The sequence below is a fragment of the Lepus europaeus genome, chromosome 10 (genome assembly GCF_033115175.1).
Source record: "Lepus europaeus isolate LE1 chromosome 10, mLepTim1.pri, whole genome shotgun sequence".
Taxonomy (NCBI): Eukaryota; Metazoa; Chordata; class Mammalia; order Lagomorpha; family Leporidae; genus Lepus; species Lepus europaeus.
The window spans coordinates 121,033,571-121,052,626 of record NC_084836.1 but is presented as its reverse complement, the minus strand read 5'-3'; the positions used below and the strand labels follow the sequence as shown (position 1 = coordinate 121,052,626).

At 50.5% G+C, this 19,056-nt stretch overlaps 1 protein-coding gene across 2 annotated transcripts; it reads right to left on the bottom strand.

Moving 5' to 3' along the window:
• Positions 1 to 1,389: 1,389 nt before the first annotated feature.
• SPO11 (SPO11 initiator of meiotic double strand breaks) lies at positions 1,390 to 18,390 on the bottom strand. Of its 2 annotated transcripts, XM_062202405.1 has the most exons (13): positions 18,263 to 18,390; positions 16,609 to 16,722; positions 15,690 to 15,778; positions 14,872 to 14,938; positions 14,549 to 14,657; positions 14,097 to 14,183; positions 12,346 to 12,382; positions 11,923 to 12,032; positions 6,286 to 6,385; positions 5,955 to 5,992; positions 4,853 to 4,929; positions 1,916 to 2,027; positions 1,390 to 1,509 (listed from the first exon to the last, which is right to left on the bottom strand). In XM_062202405.1, the coding sequence occupies exons 1-13, from the start codon at positions 18,388 to 18,390 to the stop codon at positions 1,390 to 1,392; spliced, it is 1,188 nt and encodes a 395-aa protein (XP_062058389.1). The 2 variants fall into 2 exon arrangements, with proteins under 2 accessions (XP_062058389.1, XP_062058390.1); XM_062202406.1 differs by lacking the exon at positions 16,609 to 16,722.
• Positions 18,391 to 19,056: the final 666 nt, after the last annotated feature.

Genomic DNA, 19,056 nt, shown 5'->3' with positions numbered 1-19,056 from the left:
GGAGAATCCCCGCGAGCCCTGGAGGAGAAGCCGAGGCTCTCAACATCGCGAGCTTTTATCCACTTTGATTATAGACAGATTGAGTCCAGTGTCCTCTTGTGATTAACATTATGGCGTTGTTTACATATGTGTATTTCAGATGAGGGGAGGGGGGCGACCTGTCAGCTGTCCCTTTAAGTGGCTATATATTTTTACAGTAATCCTTTTTAGAAGCAAAACAAGACCAAATTGTTGATGTTTCCCAAATAGCTACCAGCATAAATTTCTCATTTGCATCTAACAAGGACGAGAAGTGAAGCCAGACTGTAGTGTGCGCTGCTCTTCCATCTTCCAACTGAAAACTCTTTGAAGGAAATTCCCAGTCGTGAACTTGAGATCTAATTATCTGAACCGAGTGCATTCGCAAGCCTACTGCAGATTTATTTCAAATTTTAATGGCTCTTGTAGGCTTGTCACCCCTCCCATTGTAACAGAACATCCTAACCCAGATATGTTGTGGGTTCCTAAATTAATAATTTCTTACTGCAAAACTTGTTAAAGTTCAATGACATTATTACATGTTAAGGGACGAAGTTTGGCATAAAAATTCAAAGAAAAATTTTGTGATTTATTAAATGCTTTTAGAATTTCTGAGTCTCAGAAGTCAAATTAACAGTGTGCCAGAAAAAAATAGAAGACACACACACAATGAAAAACAAAAACAAACCCAGCTGACCAGAGTGTCCTCAGAATGAAATTCTTGGCTCCCGCGTGACCAGGGAACAAAATGCATTTGTGGATGTCACCCGCTTGGTGGCCGCGGGAACTCAGGCCTTTCCTGAGCCGCGTGTGAAGCACCTGGTGTGGGAGCCCGCGTGGTGGGCGCGCGCCACTCGCTAGGGCTCAGCCCCGGCCCTGCTGTCAGCAGCAGTGAGACACTCGGATCCCTGAGACGTTCTGCTCATTTTACAGTGAATTAATGCGGTCAGACTCCTGCCCGATAAAGGCAAAGGACAATGTGAAAACCACTGGATATTTTATTAAGTAAGGTTATTTTTGTTACGGTAAGATACTTCGTGCCTTAACATTAGTTATACTGTAGAATATAGAAAGCAAAATATTCTTGTAGATTTTTATGAGGTATAAAAATATTTTAATAATACAATCGGAATTTACTTGAGAAGATAGGATATAAATTAGTCCCAAAATAAGAAAAGGATAGAAAAGAGTCTCTACAGAGGATAAAATAAAGCTTTTGAATCAAAGGGAGTGTACTATTTGTTTTGATAAAAATATAATTAATGGAAATTTATTTTACCTTTAAGGAACGAAGACTTCTTTTTGCAACAGTATTTATCATTAAAACAAAAATAAAAGCCTCTGGCAATCACAGGTTCTCATGAAGTCTGTTTATATCCATCCTCCGGATTTTAATTTGTTAGGCAGATACACTCTGGAGAGGTAATCAGCTGACAGGAAGGTCAGGGCCTGGATCTCCGCCTTCAGGTTCGAGTTGGCCATTACTTCCATCTGTCAGAGAGACAAGTCAGAGCCCAGCTCTGCTCCCCTGTCAGTCCACAGCAGCACACCTAGACTCGGTTAGTCTCCGAACCACAGGCGGTCGCTCTGGGTCACCCAGGAGGACTCCCAGGCTGCGCACCTTCCATAACAACGCGTGCTCTGGGGTTTTTATAATTTTTCTTTTTTTTCAACCCCACCAGCTATGATACAGCTATTCAAACTGGGTCTGTAACCATTATTAGGATAAAAAGAGACCAGCTCCATTCGGGAGCTCTCCTGGTGTGATAAAAGTTCAGACAATGGACTGCCCGCCAGCACGGAACCTCTCCAGGAGGGAATTTTCCCAGTGAGAGTGACCACTAGCAGAGTGGGAGGCAGGCAGACGACAGCACTGGACACGGCGCAGGGAACCCACCTCTTCTCGCCAGAGCGGCTGGCAGGCGATGTAAGGTCTCTTCAGGATACTGTCCAACTTCATCAGGTCCCGTTTGGTCAGTGGAATCAAACCATCTTTAGGTACGTTTAACCTGGGGGGGGGGGGGGGAACGGATTAAAAAAAAGCGAAACTGTTCGTGTAATTGAACAGCACATGAGTTTCACCTGTATTGTACTTTGAGAAACTGAACTAAGAACAATAAATACACATAAACCTCTTAAGTCTGGGGTTTGGGGAATCTGTCATGTCCTGGATCGGTCTCCAAGGTCAGGTGCAAGTTTGCGTCTGGATAGTAAACGGAGTTCTGTTCCTCCTGTCCCGTGCACAGTGTGCTGGCAGGAGGACCCTGGTGACTAACCAGCTGCCGGTGGCATTGACGTCGCGCAGATCCACACCGGGGCAGCCGAGATGCACTGAGGACCTTTAGGGTCCACGTGTGCTTAGTTCTTTGCAGTTCATTGGGTTGTGAGCCACTTTTCACTTACGTACAGGCACACAGTCACCACACAGCCACCTGTCTTACTCTGTGGGTTTGTTTGTTAAGATTTATTTGAAAGGCAGAAACAGAGAAGAGAGATCTTCTGTTTGGTTCAATCCCCAGATGCCAGCCAGGCCAAACCAGAACTGAGGAGTTATATCTGAGTCTCCTGTGTGGGCAGCAGGAACCAGATACTTCGGGCCCTGACTGCTGTCTTCCCAGGTCCATGAGCAGGGAGCTAGACTGGGCAGAGGAGCTGGGACTTGACATCCAGTGTAGGGGTCAGCGTCACAAATGCTGGGCTATCCCAGTGCGCACCATGCCGGCCCTGCCCATATTTTACATTTGAATGCAGAACATAGTTTTTACCCAGGTGTTTTAAAAACAGAACGGGAGGGGTCAGGGATTCATGGTGTCTGCTTTCTGAAAGTCACACATCCTAGATTTCCCAAGAAAGCTCTAGTTTCAAGTCTTTTTTTTTTTAAAGATTTTATTTAAGAGGCAGGATGAAAGGTGCGTCCATCCACTGGTTCACTCCCCAGATGGCCGCAATGGCCAGAGCTGCGCCAGGAGCCAGGAGCTTCTTCTGGGTCTCCCACACGGGTGCAGGGGCCCAAGCACCTGGGCCATCCTCCACTGCTCTCCCAGGCCACAGCAGAGAGCTGGATCGGAAGTGGAGCATCAGGTACATGAACCAGCACCCATGTGGGATGCCGGCACCACAGGCGGGGGCCTAACCTACTACGCCACAGTGCTGGCCCCTCAAGTAGTCTGTGAGAATCCCCACAGTCAGGGCCATTTGCCGACGGCAGCTCCTGGCTAGCGGCAGCTCCTGGCTAGCGGTGACCGGGACTGACAGGGAGGCCTAGGGTGTTTCCCTGGAAGCCATGTTTGTGCTACTCCCTCAGCCTCGCCTCCATGGCGTATTTATGTGGAGGGCACTGCTGGGGTGTGTGCGATGCAGCAGAGTGTCCCCAAGCCCTCCACCCTAGGCCTCGTCAGATCATTTGTGTTAGAAATGCTCTTACACAGACACATCGCCCCCGAGGATTGTGACCATGACGTTACTGGTTACCAAACTGGATCCCAGCTTGAACAAAACTTTAATTCACTGCAGTGTAAATGTTCAAAAATCAAAATGCAGTATTTCTTCTTGTGCCTTAACGTTCACGTTCCGTATTTAGGGGAAAAAGCCCCCGTGACCAAGAATTGCTCACTGCCTAAGTAAACCCAGTAAATATGTTTCAGTTAGTTTCTCACTGGCCAGTGAAAACCGTAAGACGACACTGAAACACCAGGAGCAAGCCCGCGCCCTGTGCTGGGAGACAGGTGGGCTCTTACTCTGCGGAGAAGGCAAAATAACGAACGTGTGCAGAGGGAGGAACCTGAGCAACACCCGCTGTGACCCAGCGGTCTGGGAACTCAGCCTAAGGGACGAAGTGAAGATTCAGGGAAAGACTGAGTTACAGGAAGGCCCTTCAAAGCTCTATCAGCACAGAGATTTGGAAACCACGAAATGTCTGGCTCTGGGGGCCTGGCTAAGTCAGCACTCAGAACTTGGTAACAGAAAACATTAACGTGAACGTTTACTGAGCAGACAGGCTACACTGCTGTGTGAGCAGCAGCGGTGGCGTGGGGGCCGTGTTTAGGAGTTACGGCTGTACAGGGAAAACAACCTTAACAGCAACACTGCTCATCTGTAGCCGATTTCTATCTTGTTACTTAATGACATTTTTTTCTATAATGAACATAAATGTTAAACTTACCAAACTTGAGGCTCTCAAACTTTAAATAATCTTAAAAAGAGAGTCTTAAATGAGTTTAAATTTGAGATCTGTGCCAGAATGGATTCGTGTGGCAAATGATGTTGTCAGAGGCTGGGGCTGTGGCCCAGCAGGTTCAGCTGCTGCACGTGGCGCCAGCCTCAGAGCACTGGTTCGAGTCCTGGCTGCTCTGCTCTGATCCTGGGAAGGCAGCGAATGGCAGCCCAAGTGCCTGGGCCCCTGCCACCCTTGTGGGGGACCAGGATAGAGGTCCAGGCTCCAGGCTTCCTTGCCTTTTGGGGAGTGAACCAGTGGATAGAAGTTCTCTCTCAGGCTCTGCCTTTCAAATAAGTGGTTTAAAATGATATTGTCAATGATTATCATTTAATTGGATTCAATGTATTATATTTTAAGTATAAAAAGATTCACAAGATGTTTTAACTATTAAAGCGAAAACATTTTCTAGCTAACAGAAAGCACAGTTCACCAGACTCGTCTGTTAAGTACTGTAGTGGTTGGAACAGAAACACTGATGGATTCAGTCCACAATTCTGTCATCTCCAATCACAACGGACAGCATGAGCAACGTTCAGAGCTTCCTCGTGTGACTCTGAGCTGTTACCCACGGCAGTGACTCATCACTACAGACACCCTAGCTCTGTTACAGGAACTGACCTTTTAATATCAGAAGGGAGGAGCCCAAGCCATCTGATAGCCGGAACTGTGAGGTGATGGGCTTCAAAAGACATCGACTGAAAGCAAGCACAGCGCGGCGGGTGAGGCTCAGTGGCACAGCCGGCTCGCTCGGGGTGGCAGCCGCGCTCCTCTTACTAACAGGCACAGGAACTCAGCCATGGAAGGAGATCGCTGGGAGGTCTGCACAGCTGGGCTTTCAGTGAAGGTGTTAAACTTCTCTCTCGTTTTCTGTACTACTTTTCTTTTTTTATATATTTTTTAAAGATTTATTTATTTGAAAGGTAGATTTACTGAGGCAGAGAGAGAGAGAGAGAGAGAGAGAGAGGCCTCCCATCTGCTGGTTCACTCCCCAGATGGCCACAACAGCCGGAACTGTGCTGATCCGAAGCCAGGAGCCAGGAGCTTCCTCCGGGTCTCCCACACGGGGGCATCTTCTACTGCTTTCCCAGGCCACAGCAGAGAGCTGGATGGGAAGTGGAGCAGCTGGGACACAAACCAGCGCCCACATGGGGTACCGGCACCACAGAGGCTTAGCCCACTATGCCACAGGGCCGGCCCCAGTGTACTGCTTTTCTCTAAAGCAAAACTAGCAAGCAGCCTCTCCAACTGCGCACTTCCTGCTTGTGATCCTGTGCCTTGCGCCCTGTGGCAGGGCCAGCCCTGCAGATTCTGCCCCCCTCGGTTGGATGGGGACGGAGGCCTGCGTTGCTAACGCATTCAAGTTCCAGGTCACGCTGATGTCCCGCACTGCCCCGTGGACGTTGCAGACCTGGTGGAACTTCGGTGGTGGTTACATTTCTCACTGTGGTGGGGGACAGGGCACTGGCCAAGGCAGAATCGGGATGCACTCTGGGTGATGGGCGGAGTCGCTGCTGCCTAGGGTCACAGTGGCTCAGCTGGGTGAGCGAGTGACCTCCCCCAACCCCCCGCCCCAGCGAATCCACTGTTGTTCGTGCTGGACGCTGGGATGGCAGCAGCAGGTGGTCCTAGAACAGGACTCTGAGGGCACCAGGAGCGGAAGTCTCCCCAGTGGGTGCAGAACATCTAAACAGCGGGGAAGGTGACAGTTTTCTGTACTTACCATGGATCCATATTTATAGATACACATTATTTCTATGCCTGTCAAAAGAAAGTTAACTTTAAAATTAGCCTTGTATACCGAGTTTAGATAATTTGCACTTTCAAATTTTATCTAGCATTTGGAGTTTTTATTTTTGTGGATACTCTCAGTGAAAAATTTTTAGTTCTTGGTTTACTACAGCAAAAGTAACAATTGCCTGGAAGAATACAGCCTAATTTTAATCTAGTCATATTCTTTCAAAATGCTTCATCAAAATGTTCTAGGCACAGAAAACCACAGTGACATATGATTCGGTTAGGACACTGTTCCAGAGAGGCCGGGGACAAGTTACCGTGTGGGTCGGCGTCGACGAGGGTGAACGCGGGGATGTGGAACGTGTCCCACAGCTTCTTCACCAAGAGCCTTGTGTTCAGGTCAGGTGTCCCCTTTCCCTGGAGGCAAGCGGAAACAGGCGTTTCAGCTCCAGTGAAGAAAAGGCGTGCGAGAATGTCCTGTTGTGTTAATGATTTAGAAGTCCCCCCCCCACCACCACCACCTTGGATGCTAGGTGGTAGAAGACTGGTGATGCCTGGGGAAAACATAAAATGTATGAGAGGGTGAAAGCCCACACAGCATATCTTGGCTCTGTTACCCCAATCCGAGCAAGTGCTCCTAAGGAAATATTTCAGCAGAAACAGAAACACCAGCCTCCCTACTTACAGCTACTCACTGCACTTTACTTAGAATGGCATCAGCTAACAGAAATAGACCAGGTATCCACAAGCAGGGACTTGGTGGGGGCAGGGCAGTGGGGACAGGTGCAGGGCAGGCAGCGGGCTGCTGAAGCCTCCCTCTGGTTCCGGGGCTCCATAACCCCTTACAAGGTCATGACAGGAACTGTTATTCAGTAGTCACAAAGCACAGAGAACGCCTGGTTCAGAGGTAGGACCTGGGGTGGACGCCGTGGTGCGGCTGGTGATCCAGCTGCTTGGGACACAGATCGTGTGACCGGCTTCCTGGTAATACGCCAGGGGCAGCAGAGCGTGGGTCAAGGACTTGAGTCCCTGCCACCCATGTGGAGACCCAGATGGAGATCCTGGCTCTGGCTGTTGTGGACATTTGGGGAGTCAGCCAGTGGATGGAACACCTGTGCCGCATCTCTGTCACTGTGCCTTTCAAATAAATACATAAAATAAATTTAGGGTCCTGGGGCCAGCGCTGTGGTGCAGCAGGTTAACGCCCTGGCCTGCAATACCGGCATCCCAATGGGTGCTGGTTCGAGTCCCGGCTGCTTCACTTCTAGTCCAGCTCTCTGCTGTGGCCTGGGAAAGCAGTGGAGGATGGCCCAAGTCCTTGGGCCCCTGCACCTGTGTGGGAGACCCGGAAGAAGCTCCTGGCTCCTGGCTTCAGATTGGCACAGCTCCGGCCGATGGTCAATTGGGGAGTGAACCATTGGATGGGAGACCTCTCTGTCTCTCTGCCTCTCCTCTCCTCTGTTAACTCTTTCAAATAAATAATCTTAAAAAATAAATAAATTTAGGATCTAATAAATGCTAAGTGGTAGAAAAATAATTTGAAGCTATTAGAACTAATAATGTAGGAAATTTTTTAAAGATTTATTTATTTATTTGAAAGAGTTACACAGAGAGAGGAGAGGCAGAGAGAGAGAGAGAGAGGTCTTCCATCTGTTGGTTCACTCCCCAGTTGGCCACAATGGCTGGAGCTGTGCCAATCCGAAGTCAGGAGACAGGAACTTCTTCCAGGTCTCCCATGTGGGTGCAGGGGCCCAAGGACTTGGGCCATCCTCCACTGCTTTCCCAGGCCAGAGCAGAGAGCTGGATTGGAAGTGGAGCAACTGGGACACGAACCGGCGCCCATATGGGATGCCGGCACTGCAGGTGGCGGCTTTACCTGCTCTGCCGAGTGCCAGCCCCAGAAATTAATTTTTAGATAGCATTACAATAGCGTTGAGGAGGAAAGTCATAAAACCAGGTGGAATGTGGAGCGGAGGAGGGAAGCAGAGAAACATGCGACTGACAGTGGGCTTCGTGCAGGACAACTCCGAGTCCCGTTTCCTTTTCTGCTCGCCTGGGTGGTGTGAACCTGGACACGTCCTGCCTAATCTGTAAGACCAGGATCCACATTAGCTGCCACGTGGAGCTACGGCACTGTACCAAACACTGCTGAACCGTCGAACCTAGCGCTAGTTTTTAGAAGCCACAGGATTGCGGTAAACACCCTCCTGTGTTCTGGACCCAGTACTGAGGTGGGGGAGGGGACGGTACTCACCGCTACAGCTGTTGGGAGTCTATACATGACAAATAGCAGAAACTGAGCTCCTGCCTGCAAGGTCCTTAGCAGAGGTCCGGGCACATCTTGGACACTCAGGGAGCAGGAGTGTGTTTATTTTTTTCCCTTGGGACCATGACCCATGACCATGGAGTTCCGAGTCTGAGGAATGGCCCCTTCCCAGCCGGCCCCTCCCTCCCCAGCCGCCTTCTTCAGATGCAGCTGCTACAGGTCAGCCCTTGGGGCCGCACGGGTGCTAGCGACACCTGTCGGTGGACGCTGCCATGGCAGCAGTGTGAGAACCGTGTATATGTGTGTGTGTGTGTGTGTTTTCCAGCAAGAAGACAGCATGCAAAAGGCAAGGCAGAAAGGGTGCAGCACGTGCCATCTTCCCTCGACCGCATGTTGCTGTAACCGGGTCATATCATCTCTTCAGACCACGAGTGACAGAGAATCCTGACTCACGGGGTCGCCAAGGCACTAAGTGCCGCAGCTGATTCGAACACCAGGAGTGCTGAGGAGCCGGGGCTACCTGCGGCTTCCTCTGTAGCTGCCTGGCTTCTGGTCAGCTGGGTGAGAAGAGCCTCTCGGCACCAAGGTGTGAAAGAGGACTGGATCAGAGAGCAGGCCACACGGTGCCCTGCACAGAGCCCCCTCACGGGCACAATGCAGCCGATCAGAGAGCAGGCCGTATGGTACCCTGCACAGAGCCCCGTCACGGGCACAAATACAGCCGGTCAGAGAGCAGGCCACACGGTGCCCTGCACAGAGCCCCCTCACGGGCACAATGCAGCCGCTCAGAGAGCAGGCCGTACAACACCCTGCACAGAGCCCCCAGCACGGGCACAAATACAGCCTCTGTTACTGATGAGGGACATTAAAAATTAGCAGAAAAAAGAATTAAAAAGACATCTATTTTGCTGCAAAAGGTTTTGCATTCTGTGCATACGTGTGAGCGCTCAGGCTGCATTCTTGGTCTCTAGTCTGGTTCCCGAGCTTTAAACGAGCCGGACGCACGAGGACTTCTGCCACCACAGGTGCGTATTTCTGAAACTGCACTCGAGTTTTTCCTCGGAGGAGCCGAGTCCCTGCCACTCGCCCGTAACCGCAGCGGGGATCCTGCTGTGAGGTTCCACACGCCCATGCCCTTTTGACTCGGCGCCCACATCCTGCGGTCACCAGGTCCTTTCGAATTGGCCTGGGAGACATTGGCTTCAGTCTTCCCCCCAGCCGCCGCCCTGGCCGCCTTGCACCAAGATACCCACCCGGAGTCTCCCGCCCGGCTCCCTGAGCCCGGGGCTCCCGCAGCCCATCTAACTGATGCTCCCCAGTCACTGCCCTCCCTGCCAGCCCGGAAGCTCCCGTGAGCACCTGGTACTTCTGTGCTACTCAGACGCCGCCATGGCACTGGTCTGGCTTCCCAGGCTCCATCCAGCTGCCCGACATCCTGCTTCCTCCCCAGGGAGCTGCCTTCACTGCTCCCACAAACACACCTCCAAACACCATACTTCCTTAATCCCATAAGCCAGAAGAATTTTAAGTAGATGAGCTGCTTTTTCCTTCAAAGAGCGAGGTTTTTGGACAGACCTATAAAAGCAAAAGCCTGGGAAAGAGCTTTTCCAGAGCAGAACCTGGCCCGTCCCTTACCCCCTTCCCCACAGTCCCTCCGCCTTATGCACACCCAGGCCTCCTTGGGTCACCTCTTGCTTCCTCCTCCACCAGGTTTCTTGGTCACTCAGGTTTAGGAACTTTCGCAGCCCTGTTGCAGGAAGCTTGTTACCTGCAGTGGACTAAATTTTGGAGCTCCTAAAAGTCACAGGTTGAAAACTCCACTCCTAATGTGACCCATTAGGAGGTGGGGTCAGTCCTTGGGAGGTGACCAGCTCTGGAGGACGGAGCCCTCCTAAGTGGGATTAGTGCCCTATGATAGGGGCCCCAGAGAGCTCTCTTTTCCCTACATGAGTACTTGATGAGACGCTGGCCATGGATAAACCCTGAAGTGGGCCTTGGTTCTCGGAGACGGCAATCTCCTGGTACCTTGACCTTGGACACCCAGCGCCAGAACGGAGGAATGCACGATTGCTGGTGAAGCCACAGCCCCTTGGTGTTGGAAAACTGCTGGTAGTAAAGAATGATGTTCAGTGTAGAATATGAGGGTTCTTCAAAAAGTTCTTGGGAAAAAATGGAATTAAAGGGGCTGGCACTGTGGCCTAGCAGCTAAAGCCCCGGCCTGCTGTGCTGGCATCCCATATGGGTGCAGGTTTAAGTCCTGGCTGTTCCACTTCTGATCCAGCTCCCTGCTAATGCACCTGGGAAAGCAGCAGAAGATGGCACAAGTCCCTGGGCCCCTGCACCCATGTGGGAGACCCAGAAGAAGCTCCTGGCTCCTGGCTTCAGATTGGTGCAGCTTCGGCCACTGCAGCCATCTGGGGAGTGAACCAGCAGATGGAAGACCTCTCCCTCTCTTTCTTTCTCTTCTCTCTCTCTCTCTCTGCCACTCTGTAACTCTGCCTTTCACATAAAATAATTAAATCTTTAAAAAAATATTCATTTTGGGGAGGTGATGCTGTGGCATAGTAGGCTAAGCCTCTGTCTATGGCACCAGCATCCCACATGGGCGCTAGTTCATGTCCCAGTGGCTCCTCTTCCAATCCAGCTCTCTGCTGTAGCCTGGGAAAGCAGCAGAAGATGGCCCAAGTTCTTGCGCCCCTTAACTCAAGTGGGAGACCTGTAAGAAGCTCCTGGCTCCTGGCTTTGGAGCAGCCGGCTCGTGCCATTGCAGCCATCTGGGAAATGAACCAGTGGATGGATGATCTGTCTTTCCCTCTCCCTCTCTTTCTCTGTAACTCTGCTTCTTAAATAAATTAATACATAAATGAAATATTTTTTAAAAAGATATTCCTTTTGGTGCAAGAAAAAAATCTTGGCCGGCGCCGTGGCTCAACAGGCTAATCCTCCGCCTTGCGGCGCCGGCACACTGGGTTCTAGTCCCGGTTGGGGCACCGGATTCTGTCCCGGTTGCCCCTCTTCCAGGCTGGCTCTCTGCTATGGCCCGGGAGTGCAGTGGAGGATGGCCCAAGTGCTTGGGCCCTGCACCCCATGTGAGACCAGGAGAAGCACCTGGCTCCTGGCTTTGGATCAGCGCGGTGCGCTGGCCGCAGTGGCCATTGGAGGGTGAACCAATGGCAAAGGAAGACCTTTCTCTCTGTCTCTCTCTCTCACTGTCCACCCTGCCTGTCAAAAAAAATAAAATAAAATAAATCTTGAAATCTATGCACAGCTTTTTCAAATATGGATTTTTTTTAGATTTATTTATTTGAAAGTCAGAGTTACACAGAGGAGAGGCAGAGAGAGAGAAGTCTTCTGTCCAATGGCTCACTCCCCAGATGGCCGCTACAGCTGGAGCTGTGCTGATCGGAAGCCAGGAGCCTCCTCCAGGTCCCCCACACGGGTGCAGGGGCCCAAGCACTTGGGCCACCTTCTATTCCTTTCCCAGGCCACAGCAGAGAGCCAGATTGGAAAAGGAGCAGCTGGGACTAGAACTGGCGCCCACATGGGATGCCGGCACTTCAGGCCAGGGTGTTAACCCACCGTGCCACAGTGCTGGCCCCTCAAATATGCATTTTCATGAGCCACATTTTTCATGACGTTTTTGAAGAGCCTTCCTGGGTTGGCCTTGGGGTTAGGTAGGAGGCATTACCGTAACCATGATGCATGGAGACATTCTGCTGCAAAAGTTGTCATCTAGGAGCCGCTGAAATGTTGCATCCTTTTCTACAATTAATAGAAATTTTGCATCTGTAATTAGATCTCTGAAATTAAGGCTGATAAACTGAAGATGAGTATTTAATTATCAACTAAAACTACAGCGCCACGTGCATAGTCAACCAGCCACAGACAGAATACTTTCATTTTCACCTTCAGAAATGTAAACACTTATCTGTAAGTTCAGACATCCGTCTCTCCCACTGGAACGTGAACTATATTACAAGAAGGGACCATGGGGTACTCATCTCGACTGCTCTGGGTCTGACTTGACCAGTACTTGTTATGAAGGCTAGGCTTATCAAAGGAATGAATGAGCAGACATTCCAGAAGATTAAACAGTTTCCCCAAAGGATACTTCGAATTCCTTGAATATTAGATGGCACAGCAACAACCTAAGTTTAAAAAAAAAAAAAAAAGAGCTTTTAAGTAAAAAGCAAGCATGATCATAGTGTATAATTTAATCATAAGTCCTAGGCTTTTTTCTTTGACTATACCAGTTATCAAGACTTACTACTCAGTGAGAACACAGTAGGAAGCATATGTAATAACACTCAGTAAACAGTCACGCTGGGGTGGGGGTTGGCATGTGGCACACTGGGTTAAGCTGCTGCCTGCAACACTGGCATCCCATCAGAGGGCCTGTTTGAGAACGGCTGCTGTATTGCTGATCCAGCTCCCTGCTAATGTGCTTGGGAAAGCAGAAGAAGATGGCCCAAGTGCTTGGGTTCCCACACCCTGTGGGAGACCTGGATGGATTCTGGGCTCCTTTCTTTGGCCTGGTCCAGCCCCAGCCCCAGCTGTTGAGACAATGTGGAGAGTGAGCCAGCAGATGGAAGACAGATTCATATTCTCTCTCTCTCTCTCTCCTTCTCTCTCTCTCTCTCTCCCTCCCACACCCTCTCTCTCCCCCTCTCCGTGTGTCTCCCTTGCTCTCTGCAACTCTGCCTTTCAAATAAATCTGTTAGAAAATCACCCACACTGCTCAGAGGGAGCATTTCGTGGAAGCTAAAAGGCAGCACCTGATGCAGGGAACTCCCTTTTGTAGTATCTCACTGTTGTCATCTTCCTCCTTTCCAAGTGGCTAAGTCGGCCCCTTCCAGACTGCTGTGGTCGTTCAGTATTGTGGGCCGTCCACACGCCAAAGCCCAGCAACGAACACAGCAGCAGACGCAGCCATCTCAGGGCGGGCGGTTGGCAACGTGGTCCAGTGCTCCTTGAGGCGCCCACATCTCACGCTGGGATGCCTGGGCTCGAGTCCTAGCTCTGCTCCCAATTCAGCTTCCTCCCGACGTGCACTCTGATGGACAGAGGCGGTGGCTAAGTAGTTAGGTCCTTGTCACCCGTGTGGGAGACCCGGAGTGAGTGCCCAGCAACCAGCTCAGCCTGGTCCAGTCCCAGCTGTGGCAGGTGTCTGAGAGTGAACTAGCAGATGGCACCCTGCTTTCTCTGTCTCTGCCTTCCAAATAAATGAAACAGATAAAACTAGGTAAAAATGCAGGCATTAGTTTGGGCAGGCGTTCGGCACAGTGGTCTGGTCGGCTGTAGGGAGTGCTCGGGTCCGTGTCCCCGCTCTGCATCTACTCCAGCTTCCTGCTCATGCACACGCCCGAGGACAGCCGGTGAGAGCGCCACTGTCTGGGCCCCTGCTGCCCACAGCGCAGACCTGCATTGCGCCCCTGGCTCCCAGCTTTGGCCCGGCCCAGCCCTGGCTGTTGGGCATTTGGGGAGTGACCCAGCAAATGAGATCCCTCTGTCTGCCTCTGTCTCTACCTTTCAAATAAAAAATGAAAGCAAATTAAAAATAAAGAAAAAATACCTTCACCGCAGAGCCAGGACATGCCATAGAGAGTCACGCTGAGATGTCAAGCCACACTCTGCTGGAAACAGCAGTGCACTAAGAGGGAGTGCGCGTCTGCCGAGCCCAACACGACACTGTCCAGATGGCCTCCTTCAAGTCACGTAAGATACAGCCCCATAAAGCGTATACCTACCCACCCTCAGTTTTCTTTTAAAATATTAAGCCCTAAACTACATGACAGCAAAACGTAAAATACACTTGCAGGCTTTCAGATCAAAGGGACTGGACGTGGGAACGGAGACACTTACTGTGGCCCCGCAGGTGCAGCTCACCCTGGTGCCGTCTTCCTCCACGTAGCTCAGATTGCCAGCAATTAGACCTTTGGACGTGGATGACTGAGAAATCAAACAGATGTATTTGAAAGCTTTTTCATTAATATATTTAGTGCTGCCAAATCACCCTCGTGTTCACCTGCTGATTTTTTTTTTTTAATATTTTAGCTTAGATTGGAATTTAACAGATGAAGGAGAAATATGTATGTAGGGGTACTTAGGAACTTAAAAATATTTGGTAATTCATCTGTTTTGCCTTGAACCAAAGCATATTATTTAAATCTACAGTGAGAAAGATATAGTGTCAATATCAAAAGAAAGCAAAGTTGATATTTTATTACAGTGTTTATATAAACGTTTTATTTTCAAAGAAGATATTTTATACTACTCACAATATGTAGCTACCACTTACTGCAAGTGCAACTTACTATATGTAGACTCCTCCGTGGCACTTTTAACATACAAGAAATGTCATCGATAATGCTGTCCACCACAGTCTGGCTTCCAAAGAGCTGGCTGTCCGTGTAGTATATGTCTCTTGGGGAATTTAAGCAATGGATTTTTAATTAACCACATTCTCTTTGACTATGATTAGTATGTTTTTTGAAGAAAGCTTTAACTGAATGAAACATGCCATGTATAGGTGGTCATTTAGTTTAGGTAGTTTCTCAAAGCACATGTAGTAATAAAAGTTAATGCAACTAAGTCACATTGCATTTTAAAGAGTGACTTTACCAAACAACACATTTACCTTTTGGTTGCGTAAGTGTTGCTCTGTACTAATTTATAAATCATGGACAGTATTTTAAGAATTAGAGCTGAAAAACAAGATATAACAAGTCAGAAATTTGTCACTTATCTTACTAATTCATAAGATACTGGTCTAAGGATTTTAACTGTCCCCAGTCACCTTCTGTAACATTTTAAAAACTCATCTTTCTAAAATAGAGGTGTCAGATAAAAAAACAATTGCCTGAAGAATCGGATAAAATTAATTCTCTCAGGGTCAGCGTTGTGCCATACTGGGTAAAGCAGCCACCTGCGATGCCAGCACCCCATACGGGTGCCAGTTCAAGTCCTGGCTGCTCCAGTTCCAATCCCGCTTCCTGCTAACAGACTTGGAAAGCAGTGGAAGACGGCCCAAGTGCTTGGGGCCCTCCCACCCACGTGAGAGACTCTGAGGAAGCTCCTGGCTCCTGGCTTTGGCCTGGCCCAGCCTTGACTGTTGTGGCCACTGGGAAGTGAGCAGTGGATGGAAGATCTACTTCCCCTCCACCACGTCTCTATAATTCTTTCAAATAAATAAATAAATCTTTAAAAAATATTAATTGTTCTCTGGGTGAATAAAGCAGAGAGAATAATTTTCCACTGGCCCATATACCTTGAAAAATACACTTATTTTGCATAGTAATCTACTTCCATGGTTACCAACAATGAAAAATTCTAGAAACATATTTCAAATACAAAGGTGGTCTACGAAATAACAAGTATAATTATTTAATTAGGAACAACTAAAACACAGAATATAACAAAATGTATCCTTGATTACTAAAAGCTAAAAAAGATTACCAAATTTTTGAGCGGATCTTGGTGAGTCACTTCTGACCTTTCTTGTGGTGCAGTGAGGTGCCATCTGCAGACCCGCTGACTCTGCAAACCTGCCATTTGTGTAAAGCGAGGGGGAAATTACAGATTGGCTGCTGAACATAAAACTCCATGCACTTCATTTCCTTTTCTGCACATCGTGAAATCCCACTGAAGCCTTAGGGTCAGCTGCACTGTCAGCTCAGATCTCCCAGTGATACAGTCGTGACAAAACTGAACACATTCACAGAGCAGTAAGATTAAGTGGAAATAAATAAATACCTTTGATTATGGAGTGTGTGTGTGTGCACACGTGTGTTTATTTCTCGGGAAGACAATCCGTATATAAAGCGTTTTAAAACATTTCATAATTTTACTAACATTTAATACTTTACTGATTTAATATTTGTCCTGGAACCTCTCAGTTCCGATTCACCTGCAATGCTGCCTCCATCAAACATCCCGTGTTAGCCGGGAACCTGAACGCCACGCCTGTCCTACAGGGGCAGAAGGCACCGGGCAGACGCCAGGGCCAGACCCGCCCTGCAGAGCGTGGCGGAGCGCGGCCCAGTGACTGAGGCGCCCGAGGCTCCTGCTGCCTCAGACAAGCCCTGGCTGCCAGAGCCCACGAGAACCCTTCCCTGGCCTGGGGACCTGCAGGACCGCTGGCCACGCGCTGTGACGGGGCTGCCCGCTGTGCTCTCCTCTGCGTGGCAGGGGCCTGGTGGACGCGCTCGGCCCAGGGCCCTGCCCATTCGGGAGCACGGACTTCGCCCGGTGTGGGGGGCGCCGCCTCCACCCCTGGCCGCCCACACCCAGCGCCCTGCGGCGGCGTGTAAACCTCGGCCGGGCACAGGCAGTGGGTGAACGAAACCCGAGGACCACGACACCGCACGAAGCGCACTTCACGTTCTGCCAGCTCGCTCTGTCGGCCACCGCCAACGCCGGGGCTTCCCGTCTCGCCAGGCTCCTGACCACGTCTTCCACGATGTTTTCTATGGAGGCGAGAACCTCGGGGCTGCAACAGACACGCAGAGTTCGGCTCAGTGACAGGCCCGCGTCCCCCGCACAGCCCTTCCCCAGGCCCGGTGTGGCTAGCCCGCCGCTCTCCCACCGCACCTGCACAGCGGCGCTGCACTGACACAGCTTTGTTTGCGGCGGAAGAAATGTCATGTGCTTTTCGTTTTATTTCTCAAGTATCCAACTCAATTTGCATCTCCCTTTTACACTAATGACTCGATAATAGAATTTGCAAATATATTTGAATCTGCGCTTCCTAGTGACCTACTTTAATCCAGCCGAGTTTCAATACAGACTTGTTGGCTTGAAATGCTGCCAATAAATGTTTTAATTAAAAATGATGCAACACTGGCTTTGAATTTCTTTCCCCCCAAAACGTAACGCGAACACTTCTCGTTGTGTGGCACATTACCCTAACTGAACTCACGCCTTAAAACCGGCCCTTTTGAATTTCAAATACAAAAGGGAGAGAAGTTTAATCACTACCACCAAAAAAAAGGAATCATGAGTTCTGCATTAAATGGTTGATTTGGCAACTTTTACACCACTTTACAGCAAAATACCAGGGCTGAGCCCAGTGTTCTGTCAGCTGACTTTTAATTTCACAAACCATCAGCTTCCAAAAATGTTGCTCTAAGTACCATCAGCGTACCGTCGGGGAAGGGAACTCAAATTCAGAAAATCAGCAAAATGACAGCTTTTACTGAAAACATCTCAAAAACTACATTTTAAAACTTTTCATATCTTCTAATACCGCCAGGCAAAGTCTGACTCAAATATTTTCTGCAGTTTTTCCTGTCTGGGGGAGAACGGCCAGCGACGCCGTAATCCGCTTTCGGACATAATCGGATTAGCCAGCCTCTGCGGTGTCAACAAGCCCGGGGCCTCCCGCACGCTGGATCCTTTCGGAAAACCGGGCTGCGTGGGCTTCCCGGCTGTGCGGTACCGATGCATGAAGGCCGAAGACAGGGCAGGGGCCGAGCTGGGAGGCCACGACGGCACATTTAAGCCGAAGGGACGGTAACGCAAAGACGTTTTCTGTAATTTCCGCGCGGGCCGCTGGAATCTCTAGTGGGTGTTGAATAAACCATTTAACGTGGATTCTGTTCGTGCAAAAAACATAAACCACTTAAAACACGCTGTTTTGTCAATTTTGAGAAAACCGTTAGCTTACTGAGCGAAAATTCACAAAATTCTCTCCAACCCTTCCCAAAAACACCTAAAAGCGTTTTAATTAAAAAAAAAATTTTAAAGCAATTTTTAAAATGAAACTACAAAGACAAAAGGCGCCTCAAACGCCCTGACCCGGGAGACTTGGGAAACTGCGACCTCCGCAGTGGGGGCGCCGCTGGAACATTCTAGAACGTGAGGAGGCCGCCGGGCCTGTCAGCGGAGGGCTGAGGCGGAGGTGGCGGTGGGGAGCGGAGGGCAGGCCTGGGCCGGGCTCCCCGCCGCCGGGGGACGCCGGGGGACGCCGGGGGACCTCAGGGGACGCCGGGGCACCGCCGCTCGCTTTCCGGGCCTCGGGGGCTGCGTACCTGGAGGCCAGGCGAGTCCCCGCGTCAGGGCGGTCCCCGCTACCGCTCCGCGCGGCCAACAGGGAAGCCCTGTGCCGCTCCAGAACCTCAAAGAACGAGGCCTCAGGCCCCACGGGCGCAAAAGCCATGAGGGAAACCAGCGAGTAAAGCCTCGCAAGGTCAATCCGACCCCGCTCTGAACCCCAAGATGGCTTCCGCAAGCAAGATGGCGCTTTCCACGCGCGTGCGGGCTGAGCCAGTGCGCATGCTCACACTCCTCCTCCCAGGGGCGGGGCAGACGCATGCGCCTAGCATCTCTAATCCGACCCCCCCCTCCCCCGCTCTGTACCCCAAGATGGCTTTCGCAACAAGATGGCGCTCTCCACGCGCGTGCAGGCTGAGCCAGTGCGCATGCTCACACTCCTCCTCCCAGGTGCCGAGCGGACGCATGCGCCTAGCATCTCTAATCCGACCCTGCTCTGTACCCTAAGATGGCTTTCCCAAGCAAGATGGCGCTTTCCTCGCGCGTGCGGGGTGGGCCAGTGCGCATGCTCACACTCCTCCTAGGGGCGGGGCGGGGCGGGTCGGACGCATGCGCATAGCATCCCTGTTGCAGCGTGGTGTCTGCCAAGGCCAAGTGGTGGGCGGGCGTGTCGTGGCCAGTGTCAGGGACCCGCGGGGCTAAGCTGGGACCTTCGGGTGGCTTGCGTGGGGTGTTGGGCCCAGAATTCGCGAGGTGATTTTGAGAGGGAGGCTGTTTAAGGCGAGGCCCATGCCCAGGTCTTCGCCGAGACAAGCGATGAAGAATTAATTCC